Below are 24327 nucleotides of genomic sequence, written 5' to 3'. Positions count from 1 at the left end.
CCACTAGTCACAGGCATCCAGTCCGAGAAGTAACCTTCCACCATCATCCTCTACTTTCTTCCGTGAAGCCAATTTTCTATCCATCCAGCTATTTCTCCTTGGATCCCAAGCGAACCCATGCCATATGTGTGGGATAGTGTTAGTGTACGGGGTAATCGCTGGTTGGTGTGGACTCGGTGGGCCGAAGGGCCTGTTTCCACGCTGTTCTCTAAAGTCTAAAGTAAAGTCTAAAGGCAGGTAAAGTAAATACTGAGAATTGCAAAAATAGTATGTTATCCTTTGTTGCTGGAAAATAAGAGTACAAAATATTGAAGCAATTGATTTCTATACTTAAAGCTGGGGTGGCGCAAAATATACTCACTAAATTAATTTCTTGGATAAGCGATTGCCCTATGAAGTAAGTGACTGAGTAAAAATTTATCAGAAAGATGCATGATCTTATTGAAGAAAAAAAAAATCCCCCGACTGGGGAACATTGAAGTAAAGGTAATATTTGGATAAAGTGTCATTTAGAAGTTTCTTTAATCAAAGGTTGGGAATCTTTGAGACTTTCGCCCCCGCTGGGGCTGTGAATGCCTACGTTCTATGTTGAAGATAAAAAATGATTAAAAACTTTAGACCTTTTGAATCGAAGGAAATGGGGTTTGGAGATGAGAGTAGATGATGATGAAAAGTGGCCAGATTTTTATTGTGATAAAATTGGCTTATTTCACTCGTTCTTCTTAAGCAAAGTTGATTTTAAAGAATTATCCTTGCTTTCAAATCCTCCATATTTGTGTAATTTTTCCAACCTTGTAACGTGATAGGATATCTATGCTCATCCAATTTTGTCCTCCTGGTAATTTCTGAATATAATCAGTGCAACATTGTATGGTTTGGTCTTTAGCTGACATGACCAGCACTGTGGAATTCCTTCCCATAAATCTTTCCGACCAAGAACTCCTGATCTTTCTAAAATGTCTCTAAGTGTCAACTTTTGTTATCTGCTGTTATCTGCCCGAATTACTGTGACACTTGTTAATTGTTTTGATTTATTAAATGTATATGCAAGATGTTGCACCAGTTGGTAGTTAGTTTTCTTGGCGGTAGATTGGAGATGGAGAGGAGGTAAAGATGTTGACATTGCTAAGATCTTGGGAAGGATTTGGAGTGGAAATAGAGTTTTTTCCCCAAGAGGACAAAGGAAGAACTGCCATGTCAAATTGCTGGGGGTTCAAGAAAATAATGGCAGTTTGCATTTGTATCGTGTGTTAAACACATAAAATATCAAAACATTTTGCATAGCCCCATTGATGGAGTGATTTTAAAAATGGGCGAATGGGAGAGGCCAGGATTAAAGATCTCAGCTGCTTAAAGGGCTGGAGGAAATTAAAAGTGTGATGTGGACAAGGAAGATATTTATTTAAATTTGAGATATTAATGGGACTGTGCCCCAATAAACTGGGCCAGCACAGGAGTAAGTCTTATTTACTTTATCATTAAGAAACTGCTGTAGGGTGTAATTGATAGTGCGGTTAAGTAACACTTGCCAATAAAGTTACAATAACTGGCCAGGACCACATTACTCCAGACGTCACCACAGTGTTGGGCCAAATATAAAGGGGGGGGGGGGGGAAGAAGGGGAATGATTGCTTTAGTAACATTATTATTGACTGGGATATCAATGAGCTGTAATATAGTTGAGGTTGGTGGGATTTAAGGAGAAACTTTATTGGTTGGAATTGTGAGGCACAGGTAGTCATCTCAAGCCCAGGACCTTGCCTCCAGATCTAAGCAGTGCCCTAGGTCCAGCTATCTTCAGCTGTTTCATAATGTAGTTTCAATAAATGGAGCAGGAGGGCAATATCTGTCGATCTGCATTTATGAAATGTCATATTATTTGTGCGAATCACATTTTGCAAAACATTTTCTGTTGTCCTTTCCACTCAGTGTGCTAGCTGATGTGACTTGTCTTTACTCCTACTAAGAATTGACATGGGTGAATTTTGCACCGCAGTATTGTTTTTCACTTAAGTAATGAAATTGAAGTAATTGTAGGCTGGAAAGAGAGCCATCTGCAGTGCGTAATATCACAAGCCTATGGTCCTAAATCCAGAATTGCACAGATACTGAATAACGGCAATAAAGCTATAAAATATTTAGTACGCTTTGTGCACAACTTTTGTGTATGAAACAAAGTATTTTAGGATTAATTGCCACTGTTGGCTCGTACTTAAATAGCAACTTAAATGCATAACATGGATATATTTCTATTCGTTTTAATTAATTATAGGGTTTCATCATTTTCTAATCTTCCTAGATTTAATTTTAATGTGCTTGTGCTTTTTGAAAAATGAATTCTGGAGTAAGGTGAGACGGTTGAATAAATGGTAAAATTGAACAAATTGTTAAGTTGGAAGGAGATTAGAAAGGAAGAATGCTGGGGTAAAGGTGAGAATTTTAATACAAGGATGGGAATTTTATATTTGAATGTCTGGAACAGGAGCAATATGGGCCCCGCCAAGTCATGGGTGTAGAGTCGGCAGAATCGGGTGCAAGATAGAATAGATACTTGGATGCTACAATTTTGGATGCACTGAAGATTCTGGAGTGAAGATGATATGCTCCAGCTGGGAATGAACCAATGTCAGGGTTGCATGTATTCTGGTTTAGTTTGAATTGAGGTAGAAACTTTAGGTTAAATGACACCAAGGTTGTGCTTGTGCCATCTGCTTCAGCTTCAAGGCAGTTTCCAGGCAAAATGTAAGGAATGGAGTGTAGATTTGAGATTGATTTCCGTCCATTGTTGGATATTCAGACAAATCTTGTCAACGTCTGAGGACAGCAGGGAAGTTGAGAAAGAGGTGAGGTAAAAGCTGGGTGTCACCAGCTGGGTGCAAACGACTCCAGTGTTTTGGAGTATGGGGCCAAGAGTTGTCACATTAAGGAAGAGGAGGGAGGCAAGGAAAATTCCTTGGAAGATGCCAGACGTAATAGTGGAAGCATGGGAAAATAAATCTTAGGTAATTTATTTTGAGCTATAGGTTGAAAGGTAATAGAATCCAATGAGTATAGTCAGTCCCATCAAGATAGTCAAAAATTGGTTTTTTTTTGGAAAAAGATAGTGACATTGTCATTTATTAAGATTGGAACAGGACGAGTTAGATAGGTTTGTTGCAAACACATCAGTTGTCATTAGTGACTATTACCAGAGCTTTGAATAAAATAGCAGTGGCAAAATAAAGTTGCATGGTGGGGATTTGAGCAAAGAAATTGGAAAGAAGTGCACAAATTTGACAGTGTGCAGCAAAGGAGATTGGAGGTGGAGTGATAATTTGCCAGGTAAATATTACAGATTTTAAACCAGAGGGAGACCCTAGTTGAGAACAGTTAACGATTTGTCGGTTAATTTAGGGGGCAGGTAAGGAAGTATTTTTCATCAATAATTTAATGGGAATGTGCAACAATCAGCGTGAGAGGGGTGTTTAATGGGGGTTAAATTCCCATTTAGCATAAACCATGGATTCCATAGCACCCATGTAACTATCCCCATCTAACATGGATTAGGGTATCAAATATGGTGGAAGATTTTGGTTTGACAGATCAATAACTTCCGAAAAGCTGTAACAAATGAGGCACCCGAGGTTAGTTGGTTAGATTTTGAAATTGCTAAAGTAATAGAATTTAATGAGTCCTTTTTCCTGGGGCAGGTTCAGCAAGAAGTTGGTGTAAGGAGGGATACAAAGCTGTAATCAGAAATTGGACTATTTATGATTAAGATAATGGTGTAAGACTGTAATGGTAAGGTCAAGAGATTGAGGATATGGTTTGGGGTTTTTCCTTGAAAGCATGAAGGAATAGAAGAAAAAGGTCACAAAATGAGGTGAATTGTTTAAAAAGCAATGAGCAAGTAGCAAGGGTCTTTCATGTGTGCTATGAATTGCATTGCTGGGAAATTGCCTTTCGCATCCATTGCCAGGCTGGACCTGTTGAGTTCGATGGGAATTGCATGACCTGTGGTTTATTTAATATTTTTCCAGTTTAATTATTTGTATTTTGGTTATTTGTTGAACTCATTAAAAAAATTATTTACTTAAATGTCGCTGAGCTGGTCAGGAGGGGAGGCTTCAGTGCACCACTGCCACTGTCTAGACCATGCCATTGAAGTTCAGAATGCCTTTGAGCCAACAAAATAAAAACCCTCCACATCCATATGAAAGGGTAGTGATTCTTGATTAAAAACGCCAGGTTGGGAAGTTTTGGTCCAATATTCTCGATTGTGATGTTACTGTTGAGTCTAGTTTTACCTATTTAATCAGTGAGACCAGAGCAGCGTGAACTTGAAGACTCTGGCTGCCTGGCAACCAGTGTTACTGTGCCCCAATTATTTTATTGCCTCCTATTATGTGTGTTCAACTTATTTTTCAAATCCATTTTTTTCTGAATTCCATAATGTCCAACAAGTAACAATCTCTTCAGATTGACATGCACACAATGGGAGTTGACAACACTAATATATGTTTGCATGAACAGATTGTGATTAGAACAACTTATTTATTGTGCCTGCATAATGGGGTGAGATGAAGCAAGGTGGAGAAGGCTTGGTTGGAATACAAACACTGGTACATATCTTTTGGGCTGAATTGCCAACTTTGCTGTAGATTCTCATCAATATAATTTCTGCTCTAAATTTAAGATTGCATTAATTTATTAAACGAGTTAAACTTAAAATTTTGTCAACCACTTTGGCTAATTTCCCCAAATTGGACATATTTTTACCTTCAAAATGCTCTACAGCTTAAATTTGCCATAATGTTACAGCTGGTGTTCATGCTAATTGAAATGTAAAAGCAGGCAGTGTTGCTAGCACTGGTGTGTTGTAGAAGAACCTCTGGCTCTGTCAATTTGTGTGTTTTGTAAACTATCACTGCATTTTAGGGAGGAAGAAAGTGCTGGAATAGCTGTCATCATTTTTATGTGCACAGTCCTTGTTATCTATTGATTTCCTATCTGTGTAGTCACAAAGTTGGCCCCTGGCACTGTCTCAATTTTCCATGCAAATATCTATACATATACAGAGAGGAACCAATCATTGTCTATAGAAATATAATGATTAGTTTCCGGACCACATATCTAGCTCCTTACCGTGTCCTTTTGGAATGGACCCATTGTTACATAAGTTTTCAAATCATAATATGCAACAATCACTGAATCGAGGCATTAAATGGAAATAGATGTGTTTATTTATGTGTGAAGCTTTATTTGGAGGATTGAGGGGAATGCCCAGTCCACCATGGGCATGGCCCTCCCCTCCATTGAAGCATCTACATGCGACACTGCCTCAAAAAGGCGGCATCCATCATTAGGATCCCTACTATTTATCTAGGCTATGTCCTTTTCTTTTGCTACCATTGGGCAGGAGGCACAGAAGGTTGAAGTTGCACACCACCAGGTCCAATCACAGTTACTTTCCTACAACCATCAGGTTCTTGAACTGATCTGCACAATCTTGATCCAACTTGGCAAAACAGAACACTACAGACCACCTCTTACACTACCACAAACTTGTTTCTCTAATTGTGTTTTGTACTGAAGTTTTCTTTTGCTCAGTCCTTTGCTTGTGCTGTCTTCAAGAATTTGTAATTTTTATAATTTATGTATAATTTGCCTTTTTTGTGTGTTGTCGGAATCTGTGCCTGTGCAGCTGCAAGCAAGATTTTCATTGTACCTGTACCTCGTGTACTTGTGCACAAGACAATAAACTTGGTGAACTTGATATAAGGAGTTGGGGCCTTACCAGTATCTACGTTTTTGTTATACACGCGGTCATATTCTGTCTTGCTGTTGAGGTCCATCACTAACTTTGCCCTTGGAATTTGGCTCTTTGCTTCAAGGTTGTGGTGAACTCTGGAGCTTAACGGTCCTACTAAGAACAAACTGGCACTGGTGGATAAGTTATAAACATTTTCTATCACTTTGTTTGAGAGTAGACTGATTAAGTGGTGGTTGGCCAGATTGTCTTTGCCGTGCTTATTTTGACGAGTATGCACTTGGGGGCGATTTTCAACAAGATCAGATGCAATTCTGTATTGGAGCTGCAGGCTCGACCTACCATTAGCTCTGTAGAGCATGTCTTTGGGGGCACAGTAGAATGTGGTTATTAGTCCCTTAGGTTATTGTATCTTGTGGTAACCATGTAATGTAGGAAAATAACTGCAGATGCTGGTACAAGTCGAAGGTATTTATTCACAAAATGCTGGAGTAACTCAGCAGGTCAGGCAGCATCTGAGGAGAGAAGGAATGGGTCTCGACCCGAAACGTCACCCATTCCTTCTCTCCTGAGATGCTGCCTGACCTGCTGAGTTACTCCAGCATTTTGTGAATAAATTGTGGTAACCATCATTCTTTATCATGTGGAGTGAGTTGAATTAGCTGAATACTGGCTATTGTGATACTGGAGGTCTTGGAAGAAAGCCAAGATTGTCTGCTAGGTTGAATGTAGTTATAAATGCTCCCGTATTTAGCACTAATGTTGGACACTGTCATTGGAGCCTGTTGTTAGCTGTCAATCAACACTCATGAGGAGTGGTGGCATTCTAGAGGTTTGATCTGATATATTAGTTCTGCTACGGTTTGGCTTTGTCCGTTGCATGTTTTATTTCGTTGCTTAGCGCACATGAAATCTGCCATTGTAGTTCACTGAGATAGCGCCTCGTTTGTGTGTCTGATGTTGCTGCGGTGTCCCTCTGTACTTAATGATCCATCGCAGTAATAGAATGAAGTTCCTGATTATGATGTGTATGTTTCTGCTGCTGTTGTTCTTGGATCTATTTTATTCTATGGAATGTAATATATGGTACCATACATCAAAGAAGTTTTGAGCCTTACAAAATGCAGCTCTGCTGCGTGCTAGATAATATACTAACCTTTTAACAGAAACAAAAAGTTAGATGTAAAAATGTCTTGTCAATTTCCATTAATTATAAAACATTAATCTCACAACTTGGTACAAAGTAAGATGGACATAAAAAGCTGGAGTAACTCAGCGGGATAGGCAGCATCTCTAGAGAGAAGGAATGGGTGCATTAGGGTTCACCTATTCCTTCTCTCCAGAGATGCTGCCTGCCCGCTGAGTTACTCCTGCATTTTGTGTCTATGGTTTAAACCAGCATCTGCAGTTCCCACCTACACATTGGTACAAAGTAATGTGCATTTGTCTAAAATTTGTTTGTGGAAAGCTTATTCAAATCTTGAAGATAGGTTGGTCTAATTTTGTCAAAGGGAACTGATAGCAAATGTCAACGCAAGTGCATGTAGTTTTCTGCAACAGAGAACAAAAGGGAAGTCTTGAACTTTCTGGCTGTACTGATTTCCTGTTTGCTTTATACAGCTGAGCTCCCCCTTGTGTCCAGCTGGTTGTAGAGCAGGTTAGATCCGATAAAAGGTCTGAGAACGTATTGATTTAAATGGGTATTCTAGTGATTTTGCAAAGATCATTTCTGTGTAAGTTGATTACAGCGTGGTTATGATTTGGAATGGTACAACTTTTCAAGTTTATGTTTATTTTATTCATTCACTTATTGGAAAGTTGCCAGGTAAGGATGTGATCGAGCTCTGCTGTTGTACTCCTGTGACAAGTTGGAGCATGGCAATTATATTTGGTTTGGGGTTCTTTCATTTGAGTAATATGAACCAATCAAGAAGATTGAGGAGCAAGAAATGGTGACACTGTTGAGAATTACACTGAAGTTTGTATGTGATCAGAGAATAGCTGAAAGCAGGAAAATCATCAGCCATCCCAATTACATCACTACTCATTTAGCATGGCTATAAGTTCATAAGTGATCGGAGCAGAATTAGGCCATTCGGCCCATCGTCTACTCCACCATTCAATCATGGCTGATCAATCTCTCCCACCTAACCCCATTCTCCTTCCTTCTCCCCATAACCCCTGACACCTATACTAATCAAGAAACTATCTATATCTGTCTAAAAATATCCATTGAACTGGCCTCCACAGCCTTCTGTAGCATATCCTATACATGCTGTGCTACCTTGTTTGACTTTTGAACTAGTTAACAAGGAAACTGACTTGTAACCCAGTAAAACACACTACAAGGACGTATAAATATTGAGGTGCTTCTTGAATGGTGAAATAAGCATTTTGTTAACTTGCATTGTAAGCTGCATCACCGGATTGACATGTTGAGTTGCCAAGTAATTAATTGAAACTTTCTTCCAAGTATTTTCTTGTATAATGCAACTTTGTCACTTTAGACCTGATATTGAGGCATGGTGAAGGTGATAAGTTAATGTTATCTTCTGCTCTGATTTGCTCTGCTCTGCTCTGCGCTCTCTTTTTTTTTAGGTGTACATCATATACAAATTTTTATCTTTATGAAATTTATAGCTGTCAGGGCTAAAACAAAAATACTTTGAGTGAATCAATCATGTTAATTGTGCAAAGTTTATAATGTATATTTTTTACTTGAGGTGCTTCTGAGTCAAACTCGTAATACAGCAACAACGGACAACTTCATTAAGAACATGGTGTAAAATATTTTTCCTTGGAGTATTGTAGTGATAACGTAAATGGGAAATGTTGCAGGTATAGAGCGCAACACCAAATGGAGATCATTTTTATTTCTGAAATATGTTGTCCATCTCCACTTACCCCTGCACCCTCTCCACAACCCAAAAAATCGTTAGACTAAAAATAGTTTATGCTTTCACTTTATCCATATTGCTGTTTTTCTTTCCATTTCTGAGTAGCTAATTGATTTTTCTATGCTTGTTTTCAGGATTCATGAATAAAATTTTCCATCCAAACATCGATGAAGCGTAAGTGACAGTTTACTTTCAGTAGCAGCTAAGGAAACATATTAAGATGAGAAGGGAGAAAGATTGGACCCATTAACAAATGTTTAAAGCACTAAAATTAAATTTCATTGTGCGTATCTAGTAAAATTGGCTACTGTGAATGGTCAAGACAGTGTGCCAGATGGTGCTGTGTATGAAGGCATCTCCCCTGTGTCTGCTATCCATGGCACATGTAAAACTGGGAAGCAACAAAAGTATTTTAGTCTATTGTAGAAAACAATGAGCAATTGTTTTTTGCATCCACAAGTAACTAGTTTACTTATTTTCCATTCTGAAATTAGGCTGTCCTTGTTTTGTCTTGATTGATGTCTTGTATCATTTTGTTTTCTAACCTTTCAAGATGGGATGGGTCTTTGAGAGGCTGAATTAACTGCACACCAAAAGATGGTTGCAGAATTGTGAATGGTAGTCAGATATTAAGAAAATCATATTATGATTTTCAAAGAGATTAAAAGGGTGAATTTGTAATTGTGCAATGATAGCAAAAATAACTAATGAAGCTATATAGGGATTTATTCCTTGTTATTATAACTGGGATTGACTGTGTAGCAATCTGGCTGAGTTTTAACAACTTTTTCACGCTGCCTGTTGTACATATTATTCTAGATCAGTTTAACTCTCCACCTAAAAACTGTCCCTCTTTTATCAGCAGTTTCATTCTACTTTTTTGCCCCTTAATATGATTTTTCCTGCTTTAGTAACTGCAGACCTTGGTTTTGGACAATGCCATGGGTTGCAAGACATTGTTATTGAACCCTAATATGCTTCACATGTTTACTTTCTCCAGGTCAGGAACCGTATGCCTAGATGTAATTAATCAGACATGGACAGCCCTTTATGGTAAGTATTCGAAAATGTTTTTGCATAATACGTTTAAATAAGAGATGGCCAATACATGCTTCCCTTGCTAGTACCATGTACATCCACTGAATGTACAACACAATTAACGTAATCTTTGAACTGGAAGTCCAGTCGAACACTACATTAAGTGATTTATGCGCAAAATGCTGGAGTAACTCAGCAGGTCAGGCAGCATCTCGGGAGAGAAGGAATGGGTGACGTTTCGGGTCGAGACCCTTCTTCTCTACGACCACTACATTAAGTGAAGTGATTCTTGACTTCAGCAAAATGGGATCAATGTGAATACCTTGTACTTGAAAGCAACTGAAATTCTAGCTTGTTATCTAGTTGGGACATTTTGATCTGTTTTAAAGTAGTGATATTACTTGAATACATTGCATCTTTCTGTACATTCTGTACATGAAATGGCACACATGAGCCTCGAGTAGCATCGTTTATAGTCCAAATAGATCTAACAAATACTTCTAGAGTTGCTGATGCTGTTTTATTCCCAGGCCCAGTAATGCAGTGATATGCAGGATTTAACGTAGGATTGGAGACATGAAGGGCAGTAGAAACAAAGTCTGAAGTATGTAATATTGAATTTTCTGAAAGCCTGATCAGTTCAGTAAACCTGAAGGCGAGGAGGGAGGAGGAATGAAGTCCATTATTTTCAATTGTCCGTTATAACTGAGTAAGGTATTATTGTATGTAGTTTGAACAGAAAAGGTGAACGGGGAAAGATTTAATAGGAATCTGAAACTTTTTCACACAGAGGGTGCATGGAACAAGCTGTCAGAGGAGGTAGTTGAGGCAGGGACTATCCCAACATTTAAGAAACGGTTAGACAGGTACATGGATAGGACAGGTTTGGAGGGATATGGATCAAGCGTAGGCAGGTGGGACTGGTGTCGCTGGGACATGTTGGCCAGTTTGGGCAAGTTGAGCTGAGGACCTGTTTCCACACTCTTTCACTCTGTGACTCTATAACTGCAGATGCTGGTTAATACACAAAAGGACACAAAGTACTGGAGTAACTCAACGGGTCAGGCAACAGCCCTGAAGAATATGAATAGGTGACATCAGGAACCTTCTTCAGACTGATTCAGTCTGCTGAGTTACACCAGCACTTTGTGTCGTTTCACCTTAAAACTAGATGCCGATGCCATTGGCCTGCACCAGCGAGCACTTCTTCACCGGTTCAGGATTGTTGTTCTGGCACCATTTAATCAGATTATCAATCCGTCCTTGTTCTTTGACTCATCATTACCCATTATTCATCCAACAACAGTGGTATCATTGGAGCTATGTGTGGCATACACAGTCATGGGTGTAGAGGGAGGAGAGAAGGTGACCGAGCATACATCCTTGAGGTGTTCCTAAGTTGATGATCCTCGTGGAGGAAGTGTTGCCAATTTGTACTGATTGTGGTCTGCTCACAAGGAAGTTAGTCAAAGGAGCTGTATGATGACCTCCTCCGGGTGCTCCTGTATGACCCCATTTATTTTCCTATGTATCCATTCACATCTTTCATAGATTCATTTTGTCGAGTTCCGTCGTGTAATTTCTTAACATCAATTTGGTATCAGTAGTGCTAAATAATTTTGTGTTGAGTTTGAGTCCAGGCCACATATGCAAGAGATAAACTGGTCATTGCAATATTATTCTCTCAATTTCAGTAATGTTCCACCATTGCATACCAGCTGATTTGTTTTGGTAAGAATTGTAACTGACTTGAAATTCAACTGTGCACAAGGAAACTGACCTTTCATGAATAGACACAAACCCATTGGTGATCAAGTGAAGGCATGTGCATTTTTCAGCCTCTTCACAATGCCATTTGACTTTCAGCAATCAGACCTTATCCTTTCAGAGAATCTACTTTGTTATGCCTTCATGAAAATCACTAATGTTTCCCTATACTTGCCCCACAGAAGTCTATATTTTAAGGATTTACCATATACTTTAAAAAAAGATATTATTCAATTTTCAATGTAGTGAGTTTTTTCCTGGAGTTATAAAGCTTCTCTGAATTCCCACTGAAACTCTGGCGTAGAAATTGGAGCTTCCTGCTCAAGACCAACAAAGGAATCAAGTGAATGGGCAACTATTGTGATTTAGTGTTTGTGTTTTTGACTGTGAGTAGGAGCTGCCAACTTTCTAACTCAAATAAGGGATAAAAGGTGACATCACCGCCCTGCGCCCTATGTGACCTCGGCCAGCCAGCGGCCACGTGCTCCCGCTCCACCAATGGCAGCCGCCTGGGCTGGGAGGCGGGTTGATACGCAACCTCCGTTCGGCGAATGCACTCGGTTCCTCTCCCTGAACACATTCCGTTAGCCTACACTTGCGTTTGTCCTATTTTGTACATGTGTCAGTGTAAGATGGAAATAAATTGTATTTACACGATGCTTTACATATCCTCAATGTTCCAAACTGCTTCACAGCCAATGTTGAATAGTCAATATTCAAGATGCCATAAATTAAATAGTAACATAATTAATCTAGAATGGACTTAAATTGCCCACAGTTGATCTGTTCTGAAGAGGACAATAATCAGTGATATGATTTTTATCCAGACACCTATTGAAGTATAAAATTCCACTTGATGTTGGGATAGTGGGTGGATCAGTGTAGATTTGAGAAAAACAAATTGAGGTTAGTGTGTTATCCTTGCGGTCGAATGGCCTGTTGGCGGTGTTCGGTCTCTTGCACTTTTAACTAGTTGAATAAAGTGCCACAAAATATCTAATATCTGAGACTGTAATGCCTTTTTGAGAGGATAAAATGAGTAGCAAACCCTATTGTAAAGCAGGATGATCGGAAGTAGGTATCAAAATGAATTTAGGGGTTGATAAAGTTTTATTTTTACATTTCTTTAAAGCACTGAATGCTGTTCTCTGGGTCATTAGTGTGTGTTTGTTCTCAGGATGATCATATCAAACCCTTTCCCACACTTATCCCCCTGTAATCTATATTCTCTCATACCTATTATAACTCACTGATTCTCTGTATTTACAGTCGCCAATTAAGTTGCTAGCTTGTCACATGTCATTCTTAACTCAAAGATTAAGTAGCAGAAGCTGACAGCTTTCTGGCATGTTCATTTGTATAACATAAGTGATAAAAAAAAGCCGGAAATGTGCTAGTCATTTACCATGGGTATTTGGAATTCTAGAGTGATAACTTTTGATCAGAAACTTACTGTCGGCTGCCTAATACTGTTGATACAGGAAATAGGTTAGAAGCTAGGTGTTCTTTGGCTAGTAACTTTCACATTGCTATTCCCCAATTATCCATGGCCTTTATCTATGGTTCAATGGTTCTTTACCTATAAAGCATAAGTCAGTAGTGTGATGGAGAAAACGCTCCATTTTCCTGGATGAATGCAACTCCAATGAGGAACTTCACACCTCGATATGACAGAAAAATCCACCAACTGGCAGAATATCTATCAGCTTGAATCTACTCTAGATGCTTGGCTGCTGTATCTACCAACTCTGAAATGAACCACAACTACTCGCAAAGGTCCGTTCCTCAGCAGCTCCTATATGTACAACCGCTACTTTGAAGACGCATGGAATAACACTATCTACAGTTTCCCTTCCAAGTCTTTCGGCTTTTTGACTTGGAAATGTGTGACATGGGTTTATTCCAAAAATTGTAGAAGTATTTTTTCACAAAAGTGACTTCACCATCACCATCTCAGTTAATTAGGGATGTACACTAAATGCTGCCCATAATGCCCATTTTTCATTACTGATGAAAATCCTCATTGCCATGTCCAGCACTATTAGCATAGTTTCTAAAACTCTTTCCTTAAATAACATTGTACCAGTGTTTCCATAATACTTCTAATAATTAGCCAGCTATTAATGAGACCAGGAAAGTGGATGTGGTCAATGGACATCAGGATCTTTTCCATCCTGATTCAGATGCCCCCGAGGCAATGCTCCATATGGAATGACTGATGCAATTTGCAAAATTCGTTTCGACCTGATATCAAAGCCTGTCTTTGCTTGTGGATTGTACAAAGTAATTTTTTGTTTGTGCTTATCAAGCTGCTTTGTGTTTGGAGAACTGGAGAAAGACTGCTTCTAATTTTTGACTATTCAGAATCCACTTTTTATCAATCTTTCAGGCTTAGGAATTTCAATTAGATGATATTCATGAATGATTTTTTGTGGATTTGGTAAATGTTTTCTATGTGTACAGGATGTCCCATCTGGGGCCATTATTTTTGGATTTGGATGGATATCCGTATTTTGGGTTACTAAAACTTTTTAACAAGTCTAAATTCCCAGGATTTATTGAAGTCACTATGGCCAATAATAGGGACTACTACGCATATTTGTTTTAAAAGCAGAAACTGTTGGAAATACTTGACTGGTCGGGCTGCATCTGTGGGAAGAGAAACAGAGTTAAAGTTTCAGGTTAAAGACCATTCGTCAGAACAGTTCTGACAAAGATCTCTGACCTGAAATATTAACACTGCTCTTCACACAGACGCAGTCTGTCCTGAATATTTCCAGCATTTTTCTTCCTAGATTTCTGGCCACAGCAGTTTCTAAGTTTTTTTACACACATCACGAGAATGCAGATGCTGAATCTGGAACAAAAATCAAACTACTGTGGCAACGGTCAAGCAGAATCTGTGACAATAAAAGGGAGAGTCAATGTTTCAGATTGAGTTCCTGCATCAATAATGAGTGTAGAGGGGAGCTGGCCAATGTAAAGTGGCATGCAGGAGAAGTGAGGCAGGGGCTGGCAGACAGTAGATGGAACAAGGTGAGGAGGAGTTGATGGACAGGTGGAATTAGGTGGGGGGAGGGTGGTTGTTGAGACTGGCTGGAAGGTGGTAAGTTGGAGCACAAGGCTTCTTATCCTGAATCCAGTATGGAAAGAAAGTGGTATGTGGAATCAATGACGCAGAATGATGGGGCGATGGGAGAGGGGATTGATGTATTACAATAGTCCTGGCATTGAAAATGGAATAACCGGTAACTTGTATTTTCCCCGCAGATCTCACCAATATATTTGAGTCGTTCCTCCCCCAGCTTCTGGCCTATCCAAATCCAATTGACCCTCTAAACGGTGATGCTGCAGCTATGTATCTTCATCGACCAGAAGAATACAAACAGAAAATAAAAGGTAAGGATGCTTTACAATTATATTTAATAGCATAAAAATGACTTAAAATTTAATTTACTGTTCTAAAAAAACAATGAAGATTTTTCATTGTCCAGGAGAATCCTGTGTGGCTAGCAAGCACTCTAATCAGATTATTCAGATTATTATCTGAATGGTGTCACATTAGGAAAAGGGGAGGTGCAACGAGACCTGGGTGTCCTTGTACAACAGTCACTGAAAGTAAGCATACAGGTACAGCAAGCAGTGAAGAAAGAAAATGGCATGTTGGCCTTCCTAGTGAGAGGATTTGAGTATAGGAGCAAGAAGGTCCTACTGCAGTTGTACAGGGCCCTGGTGAGACCACACCTGGAGTATTGTGTACAGTTTTGGTCTCCTACTTGGAGGAAGGACATTCTTGCTATTGAGGGAGTGCAGCATAGGTTCACCAGATTAATTACCGGGATGGCGGGACTGTGAATCTTGAATTCTCTGCCACAGAAGGCAGTGGGGCCAATTCACTGGATATATTTAAGAGAGAGTTGGATATAGCTCTTGGGGCTAATGGAACCAAGGGATATGGGGAGAAAGCAGGAACGGGGTACTGATTTTGGATGATCAGCCATAATCGTATTGAATGGCGGTGCTGGCTCGAAGGGCCGAATGGCTGACTCCTGCACCTATTTTCTATGTTTCAATGTTAAATCAAATATAGCATGGTTAGAGAGATAGTCACTGCTTAAACATTTTGCTTCACTAAATTTCAAATGCTCTCTTATATTCCTGACTTTTTTTGTCTTCTGTTTTCAGGGCTGTGCTAGGTGAGATTGCTAATTGTAGTGAAATTGGTTGGATTTAAAAACTGTAAGCTGCCAGTCAATGTGGATAAGAGTAGCAGTCAAAAGAGTAGCAAGCCCTCCACACTGATAGAACGTTACACATAGCCCTGGGAATTAATGGCCAAAGAAGAAACTCTGGATCATACTGGTCTTGGAGTCTTGATCTGCTGCATGTTTGAGGGGTTTAGCTTGCCTTAATTTGCAATGCTATATGAGGCTATGTTCTATAGTTAGTCCCACCAAAAACATTAAACAGGAATAACCTCCTGGATTATCTGGTTTATTTATGAATTGCATTTAGTGAGCATAGAAATAGGAGGGTAGCTCAAATGACTGAAGAGGTCGTGAAGGAGGGAAGACTTCATGTTCGCTAGTAATATCTCTGGGAAAGATGGGATGATTCAAGCTGGACAGGTCACACCTAGCAGAGAAATTCTCTCGCGGAGAATGGGGGGAATTTGCTGGAAGTGTTGAGAAGAGTGTAAACTAATTCTGAAGGTGAATGTGAGGCAGGTACTTTGGGGGCTGAGGAGCAGACAAATATGGAAGGAAAACCTGGTCTCTAGGAATATGGGAGGAATGCAAGGTTGGACTGCATCTCTTTTAATGCAAAGAGTCTGACAAGCAAGGTTGATTAACTGAAGGGAGTAATTTAATAAATAAATGGGACTATAACATTATTGCTTTCTGTGATGTGTTTGAAGAACAGGCAGCACTGGCCAATCAATGGTACAGGATTTAGAATCTTCAGTGGAGAATTGTGAGGTTAGCAGGGGAAGAGATATGAAAGAGGTGGCATTGCATTAGTAATCAAGGAGTCTTCAGTAAGGAAAGAGAATATCCTAAAAGGTTCTTAAAATGAGGCCAGGTGGACAGAGCTTAAAAAGGCTGCGATCTGAAATTGTTTTGACAAGGAGCAGAGATGATCAAGGGTTGTTTGTGCAAAACCTGTGAATAGTGGTTTACTGCAGTAATTGATGCTGGGACGTTGCTCTTTATATACATTAACAATCTGGATATGAATGTAGTTGGCGAAAGATATGAAAATTGGGGTCTTGTGCATAGTGAGAATTGGGGTCTTGTGCATAGTCTTTGATTAGAGAATAAAATTGGTCGGTTGGTAAAATGGGCAGAAAGAAAATGTCAACTAGGATTTAATCCTAAAAAATCTGTGACTATATACTTTGGGGAACTAAAAGACTAGGATATACACAGCCACTCCAATGTTTAAGAATTAATCAGACTTTCATAATCCTAAAAACTATTAAACAAACATATTATTGAAAAAAAAATTGTAAAAGAAAAATGCAAGAACAACAAATTGCACTTACAAATAAGTAACTCAAATCGAAACATCCTCAAACTTAATTTCCTCCTTTGCAGTTGTTCCACTGAAAATGTGTAATTGTTAAACCTACACAGAGTATAATCTGACAACTATTTATATTTCTACAAAACTACCAGCCCTCTCGGTCCTTGGTCGACTCATTTTTAATTTTGTGAAATCATCCTGTCAAGTAAATAGCAAGAAGGACCCTTACCTGAGAGGTGAAGGAATCAAGTTGCCGTGTGGTTTGCACATGCAATGTACAGTGCAGCGTTTCCTGCACAGACCTTTCGTATTGAGTCCAGGAGAAGTGAGAGCTTCAGTGCTTTCTGACGGAGTGCTGATGCTGATGATCATCAACACCACAATTCAAAGATAGACACAAAAAGCTGGAGTAACTCAGCAGGTCAGACAGCATCTCTGGAGAAAAGGAATAGTTGACGTTTTGGGTCGGGACCCTTCTTCAGACCACAATTCAAAATCCACAGACCATTTATTTTATTGCTGCATTGTGCCCTTGCTTTGTTGCATTGTCTTAATATTACATTCAAAATTGAGAGATGTGATTGATTCTAGAAGCCATTCACTGATTTTCTTTTTTTCTTTTCTTCCTCCCTTCACCCAAATCCTTGCATAGAATACATCCAGAAATATGCAACAGAGGAGGCACTAAAGGAACAAGAGGAAGGAGCTGGCGAAAGTTCATCGGAGAGTTCCATGTCTGACTTCTCCGAAGATGAGGCCCAGGATATGGAATTGTAGTAGTGTCACCAACCTCTTTCTAAGAGACAGACTATATAATTTCCTAACCATTGAAAAGCAGACTATAATATTCATATTTAAAAACAAAAAAGCAATTTTTTTTTATTACTAAAACCAGGTTTTTATGGATAGCATTGGTATATTATCGCCCTGGATTTTTTTTTCTCTCCTTGGTCATTGCTCCAACTTGAGGTGCATCTTACCCCACATTCCAATGGTAGCTATGTGAGGCCCAAATGCATGTTATCACATAACCTTGGTATTCCTAACTCATAAATATTTTGGCCCCAAATGGAAAAGAGCAAGAAAAGGAGAGCGACGGATTGGTGAGAGCAGAATAACAACCAAGCAAGAACAACCGTTTGCCCTGTCCGTATCTTGACCAGAACAGCAGCGCTAGAGAGAACAGAAAGTTTCAGTAAAATCGAAGCACAATGGAAGGTTTACTAGGCAGAAGAAAAACTAATATTATTTGCTCTGCATGTTTTTTGTTTCTATTTTTTCCTCGTGAATAAAATTGGACGTACAGATTACAACATCCTTTTTTTTTATTGTGGCATGATATGGAAGAATACAACTTGTTTAGGACTTTGGTTCGTAAAGCAGATTTAATTATAAAAAAACCTAGTGTTTGTGGCTTTAACCTGAAGGATAGTATTAAGTAATTACTAGGTAGTGGTGAACTTGATTACTCTAATTAGCACGTTGTATTATTATTGGGGGAATACTTGCCAGCACCCTATCTTGCTCTATAGATTTTTTTTTTAAATGCCTATTGCTCTGTGCTGACTTATACCTGTTTGACTTATTTAGGGTTAGTTAGTATGCTCGCTGGTGATTTCAAAATAAAAAAATGTATATTTTCATTGTTACAATAGTTGATTTGGAATTGATTGTAATAGTTTTTACCCTGGTGTGGAATTTTGTGCCTGTAGTTGTAAATTCTGTAATACTACAAGGGAAGATTGATACCTTCTCCTTCATGGCCCATATTCATTTCCAGCCACCTTCCCCTTACATATCCCTTGGTCTCTGATGTGTGTATGGAATACAGGGAAATTGAACGTGTTCTAAATCAGGATAATGGTCCTTCTACACCCACTACTTCTTAAAAGCCATCCTCAACTGTAGTCTCATTCAGCTCAGGAGGAATCATTTCACCCAATTTGCCTGGGCCTGGTCTTTGGAATACACTTGTTCTTCTACTCATTCCACATAGCCTGTTGCCTTCCATTGATATTTTCCGTTTCCATGAAGTAAACGCAGCATATGTTAATGTTTTGAGCTGTTTGATGATCCTATTGAAACATCACATCATTGGAAATGTGCATCATTGTAATATCTTCACATTTTACAAATTAGCCGTCTCGTGATTGAAACCAGTAACATTTGTGCAGTGGAATGGTGCAGCTGGGAGAGGGATTGAACCAGCTTCACTTTCTGAGGCTGAGGTGACTTTGAAACCAAGTTGACGTGGATTTACATTCCCGAGTGAAAGGTTTGTATCTTGTCCAGTACACTTCACACTTTCCCAGTTCATCAGGCTGATACAAGTATATTCAACAGTTTGCTTGCTTACCATGTGACAATGTATTAGAACCTAACTTCCAAATGAACTCTTTGTAAGATTTAATTGTTAAAGGAAGGTTGTTTGTTGACATCTCACATTTTCTATGTTTTAATTGGTTTAGAAGTATGTAAAAAGATTATGGATTTTGTGGTGCAGGGAAACTTAATATCAAATGGGGATCTCTGATACTTGTGCTGCTGTGCAATTCCAGCAGTGGGATTGGATATGTTACCATTGACCAAGAGAAGAAACCAAGTTCAGACTTAGTGGGACTTGTGTATTTTAGCTATACATAGTGGCTGGGTTTTTTTAAGCTTCATGTGTAAATGTACTGTTCTCTGGTTTGCACAGATCCTACATCAAGTTTTTCTATTGTGATGAGCATAAGTCTGGAACTTTTTATTTTGGGTGCCTCTAGGTCACAAACCAACTGCTTTACTTCATCTCTGAATTAGTTGTTGTGATATGGACGCAAAGTGATAGAGCTAGGTAAATTTGAGTTGTATGTCTTCCTTAACCAATAAGCACCAAGATCTTTGATTTCTGCCTGACTGGTAAGTATACCTAGATTATTATGGTGCAGCTTGCTTTCAGAATAAAAGACCACTCTCTTGAGTTTGAGGATTGTTTCTCTGCATCATTGGTGTACAAAGGGATCTTGAGGTTCAAGTCCATAATTCCCTGAGAGTGGCAACACGGGTAGATAGAGTGGTAAAGAAAGCGTATGGAATGCTTGCTTTCATGGGTTGGGGGATTGAATATAACAGTCAGGAAGTCACAATACAGCTTTATGGGACATTGGTTTAGTCACCCCTGGAAGGATGTGGAGGCTCCCGAAAGGGCGCAGAGAAGGTTTACCAGGATGATGCCTGAATTGGAAGTAGCTACAGGGAGCAGTTAGACAGTTGGATTGTTTTCTCTGGAATGCCAGAGGTTGAGGAAAGTTTGCATAAAGTGTATAAAATTATGAGAGGCATACATAGGATAGACAATCAGTACCTTTTTCCCAGAATGGAGAAATCAAATATTGGAGAGCATAGCTTTAAGGTGAGAGGGGCAAAGTTTAAGGAGATAAGTGGGGCAAGTTTTTTTTTACACAGTGGGTGGTGAGTGCCTGGAATGTGCTGTGGGGGTGGTGGTTGAGCCAGATACGATAGTGGCATTTAAGAGCATTTTGAATAGGCATATGGATGTGCAGGAAATAGAGAATTATGGACTAGGTGCAGGCAGATAAGAGTTGGTCTTGGCATATGGACACAAAATGCTGGAGTAACTCAGCGGGACAGGCAGCATCTCTGGAGAGAAGGAATGGGTGACGTTTCGGGTCGAGACCATTCTTCAGTCTTCAGTCCTTCTACACCATTGTTCAGGCCACTGGTGGTTCAGGAGACAACTTTCATAAGGGTGAGATCACCCATTATTCCACCAGCATTCCTCCTCAACCAGTACTGCAAAAATATATTGCCTTCTACTCATTGTGAATTATTGTTACATGAACAATGGATGCTGCATTTTCCCAGATATCTGAACGATTAGCTATTCATGGCATGTAAAACACTTTGAAAACTGTGAATGTGATTGGGTGAAAAATTATCTACTGAAGCATTAATCCTACATTCCCTTTTCTCCAGATGCTGCCTAATCAATGAGTATTTCAGACACCACTTTTATTTCAAAGCTTTTTTTTTAGGTTGCCCAAGTAAGAAATACTGGAGGTCAAATGACTAAGTATTGTAATATTGAAAGGTCTTCACAATTCAGTCAAATATAAATAGTTGTAGGAATTGGTTAAATATATACTGTTTTTAATTCTTAAAGTAGCATTTTATTGTGTTTTGGCTGAATTGAAATGAATGGATATATTTGTCCACTTTCCTATGCTTGTTCTCACTTTAAAATGCTCCTTAAACCTGCTTATTTAACCAAGATTTTGTTACCTGCCCCACTCCTGGGAATGTTTACTTTTGCAGAAGATGCTGTTAAAACAGTTGAGCAATCTAAACACGCTGTTTAAACGGGTTACTGCACACATCTTGTAGATCTTGGTTTCATTAGGAGAGCCCAGATGGTCAGTGCAGATTTAATGGGCTAAAGGGCTATTGGTGTGCTTTATGGCTCTATGGCTAACTTCACTCTGAGATTTTGAAAATCTCGGCACATAATCACCGTAAAGTAGAATTGGACTACTCAATTTCAACTTGTTCTAATGTATGCTACAACTATGGGATTAACCTTTTATATTTGCATTGGGTCGTAGTTTAAAGATTAATGGCATATCAACAAATCGGTGATGAACTAGCCTACTGGCTGACTCTAGCCCAGGATATAAATATAAATATAAACGCAAAGCTGAGCGAGCTGCAATAACTTCACAGTAAATGTCCATGACATCATGGATGCAGCTTAGTAAGATAACACCTGAAAGAACTACAGGTCACTTGGTTAAAAAAGCATGCTTATGTTCAGGGTATAGTCACTGTAATGTAGCTGAGTGGCAAGTGGTCGTTGCTGAACCTGGGCATAGACTACATTGAGGAAACTGCTTGATTGGATCGAGATGCACTCAGACAATGGTCAGCAGACTGGTGGCGGTATTTTGTTTCTCATTTAATTTTCTTCCACGTGCCATTTGTAACCATTTGCTGCCTATCTTGTTTAACCTTTATTTATTATTTATGTAGTGACTAAGTTAGGCTTGCCCTTCAGAAGTGAAGGGTAATGAATAAATCTATTAATGATTGCACTGTGATTTCCCTAGTTACTGAAGATTGGGCAAAGTTAATTCAATGACAAGAAGCTGATCTGTTACTTTGAGACACACAGGTCTGGGGTATTCCATCCATTGAAAGGCAAGGGCAAATTTCATAAAATGATGCATTCCCCTGCACATAGTTTGCTTAATGAAAGATTTGATGGCAATGAACAAAGGCAGTATTCCATGTTGGGTATGATGAAGATTAAGGGCATAATCTTAAAAATTAAAGCTTGCCTGTTCAGGAGGGAAATTGCTGAGCACATTTCCACAAAAGTCCTCCAGAATTTGGAGTCTTAGTACTTGGGGAACAGTACTTTCAAGGCTGAGCAATAATTTTTGTGATGGGTAAGCAATAGGAAATGGAAGTCAGAGTGTGCCCTTCACTCGCTTGTCTGCTATTCAATAAAAGTATGGATGATCCTTTACAGTAGTTGCATTGTAATGCTTAAAATTTTTAAGTTGGTCAATAGTTTTGAATAAACGTAGTAAGAGCGTCTCCACAATCCTAGTAGAAAGAGAAATGGAAAGATTCAATCCCTCTGACTGAAGGAATTTCCTCTCGTTTTAATCCTGAAGACCTCATCCAGAGGAAATGTCATTTGCACATCTACCCAGTCAAGCCCTCTGAACTTTGCACATTTCGGTGAGATCTTCTGTTGTACTTTTAAATGTATAAATATTTTGCAGTCTGCCTTATTTCTTATACGATACATCTTTGCATCTTCCCAGTAAGCCATCAAATGAACATTTGCTAAACTGTCACCATGTATCCTTGGGCAGAGGCACCAGTTTTGTCAACAATATTTCAGATGCTGTTCACTAAGACTATAATTGGAGCACAATGTATGTATACTTGTTTACAATCCATGTGTAATTGAGGCCAACATACTACTTGCCTTCCTAATTACTATTAGTAGCTGCATGTTAGCCTTCTCTAATTCATATACACATTATAATCCATCTCCTACATGCTTACCATGTATTTGGCCTATTCATGTGCAACCCCTGTGCATCTTCCTCACAGCTTTTGTATCAGTGGCAAATCTGGATGTATTGGATTGAACCCTGTGGCACTCTTCTAATCTTAGCCTCCGAACCCAAAAATGACCAATTCCTACTCTGTTCTATGTGTAAACCAATTTTGAATCCATGTGGTATTTCCCTGCACTTTGTGCTGTGGTGTGTAATAATCTCTGGTGTTGTACTTTACGGATGACCCTTTGAAATCCTAAAGCAGTTAAACTAATGTGAGATATGGATCAACCGTAAACAAATTGAATAGGCATTTGATCCCAGTGAACCTGCACCTGGAATGTACGTCTGATCTCCCTAAAGGATTTTCTTGCAATATAAGGTTTTCCTATGAATTGGTACACTTTCCTGGTTCAATGGCAGACTGCATTTAAGACCATCAACAACAAAAACCCAATTGTGATGTGCCTTAACATCAAACCTAAATAGTGTAGCAATTTTAACTTTCATACACCTTTTAATATAATCGAGTTTCTCAAGGGGATATTTTTTTATAAGGGACTGAATGAATGACCTTGAGCAAATAATTGGAAACTAGTTCAGGAGAGATGAGAAAGCTATTTTTTGTGATTTTTTAAAAAGTGGGATGGAATTGTGGGAGTTAATGATAGTACTCAGATTCTGATTCACTTAACAGAACTAAATGAATGTAAATTGAGAAACTGCATATTCTGGAAATTATAAAAGAAAATTCTGGAAACATTGAATTGGGCAGCATATGTGGAATGGGAATTGGACTCGACGTTTCAGGTCAAAGATCCTTGATCCGAGCTGTGAAATTGGGACTCAACATGATACTGGCAGACTGAGTCAGTAGGTGAGCAAAACCAAGCAAATGGAGTTAATATGGGAAACTTATTGCACTTCATTGGGAGGAATCAAGCCAGACTATTCTCTAAAAGGAGAAAGATTGCAGATGAGTGGTACAAAATTGTGCATGAATTGTAAAAGGTAGCTGGTGGGTGCAGCACATAATGAGGAAGAAAATGCCATTGAGCTTTATTGTAACATGGTTGGCCTTTGGAATTATATGGGGTACTGGTGATACCACACCTGGAATATTATGCAGATTTGTTCCCTCGTTTAAGATAGAATAGACAATAGGTGCAGGAGGAGGCCATTCGGCCCTTTGAGCCAGCTCCCCCATTCAATGTGATCATGGCTGATCATTCTCAATCAGTACCCCGTTCCTGCCTTTCCCCATACCCCCTGACTC

General features: G+C 39.1%; 1 protein-coding gene across 1 annotated transcript in view; it reads left to right on the top strand.

The window, feature by feature from the left end:
* Positions 1-23205, top strand: part of ube2h (ubiquitin-conjugating enzyme E2H (UBC8 homolog, yeast)) — an 80822-nt gene extending 57617 nt beyond the window's left edge. Inside the window, exons 4-7 of the mRNA XM_078419541.1 lie at positions 8781-8820; positions 9647-9699; positions 14722-14850; positions 17630-23205. Coding sequence (XP_078275667.1) covers positions 8781-8820; positions 9647-9699; positions 14722-14850; positions 17630-17754 — 347 coding nt within the window. The 3' untranslated portion in view covers positions 17755-23205. The remainder of the gene's footprint in view (positions 1-8780; positions 8821-9646; positions 9700-14721; positions 14851-17629) is intronic.
* Positions 23206-24327: the final 1122 nt, after the last annotated feature.

The sequence above is a fragment of the Rhinoraja longicauda genome, chromosome 23 (assembly GCF_053455715.1).
Source record: "Rhinoraja longicauda isolate Sanriku21f chromosome 23, sRhiLon1.1, whole genome shotgun sequence".
In the NCBI taxonomy this organism is placed as follows: domain Eukaryota; kingdom Metazoa; phylum Chordata; class Chondrichthyes; order Rajiformes; family Arhynchobatidae; genus Rhinoraja; species Rhinoraja longicauda.
Note: the sequence above shows the minus strand (reverse complement) of the source record. Positions and strands in the feature narration are given on the sequence as shown.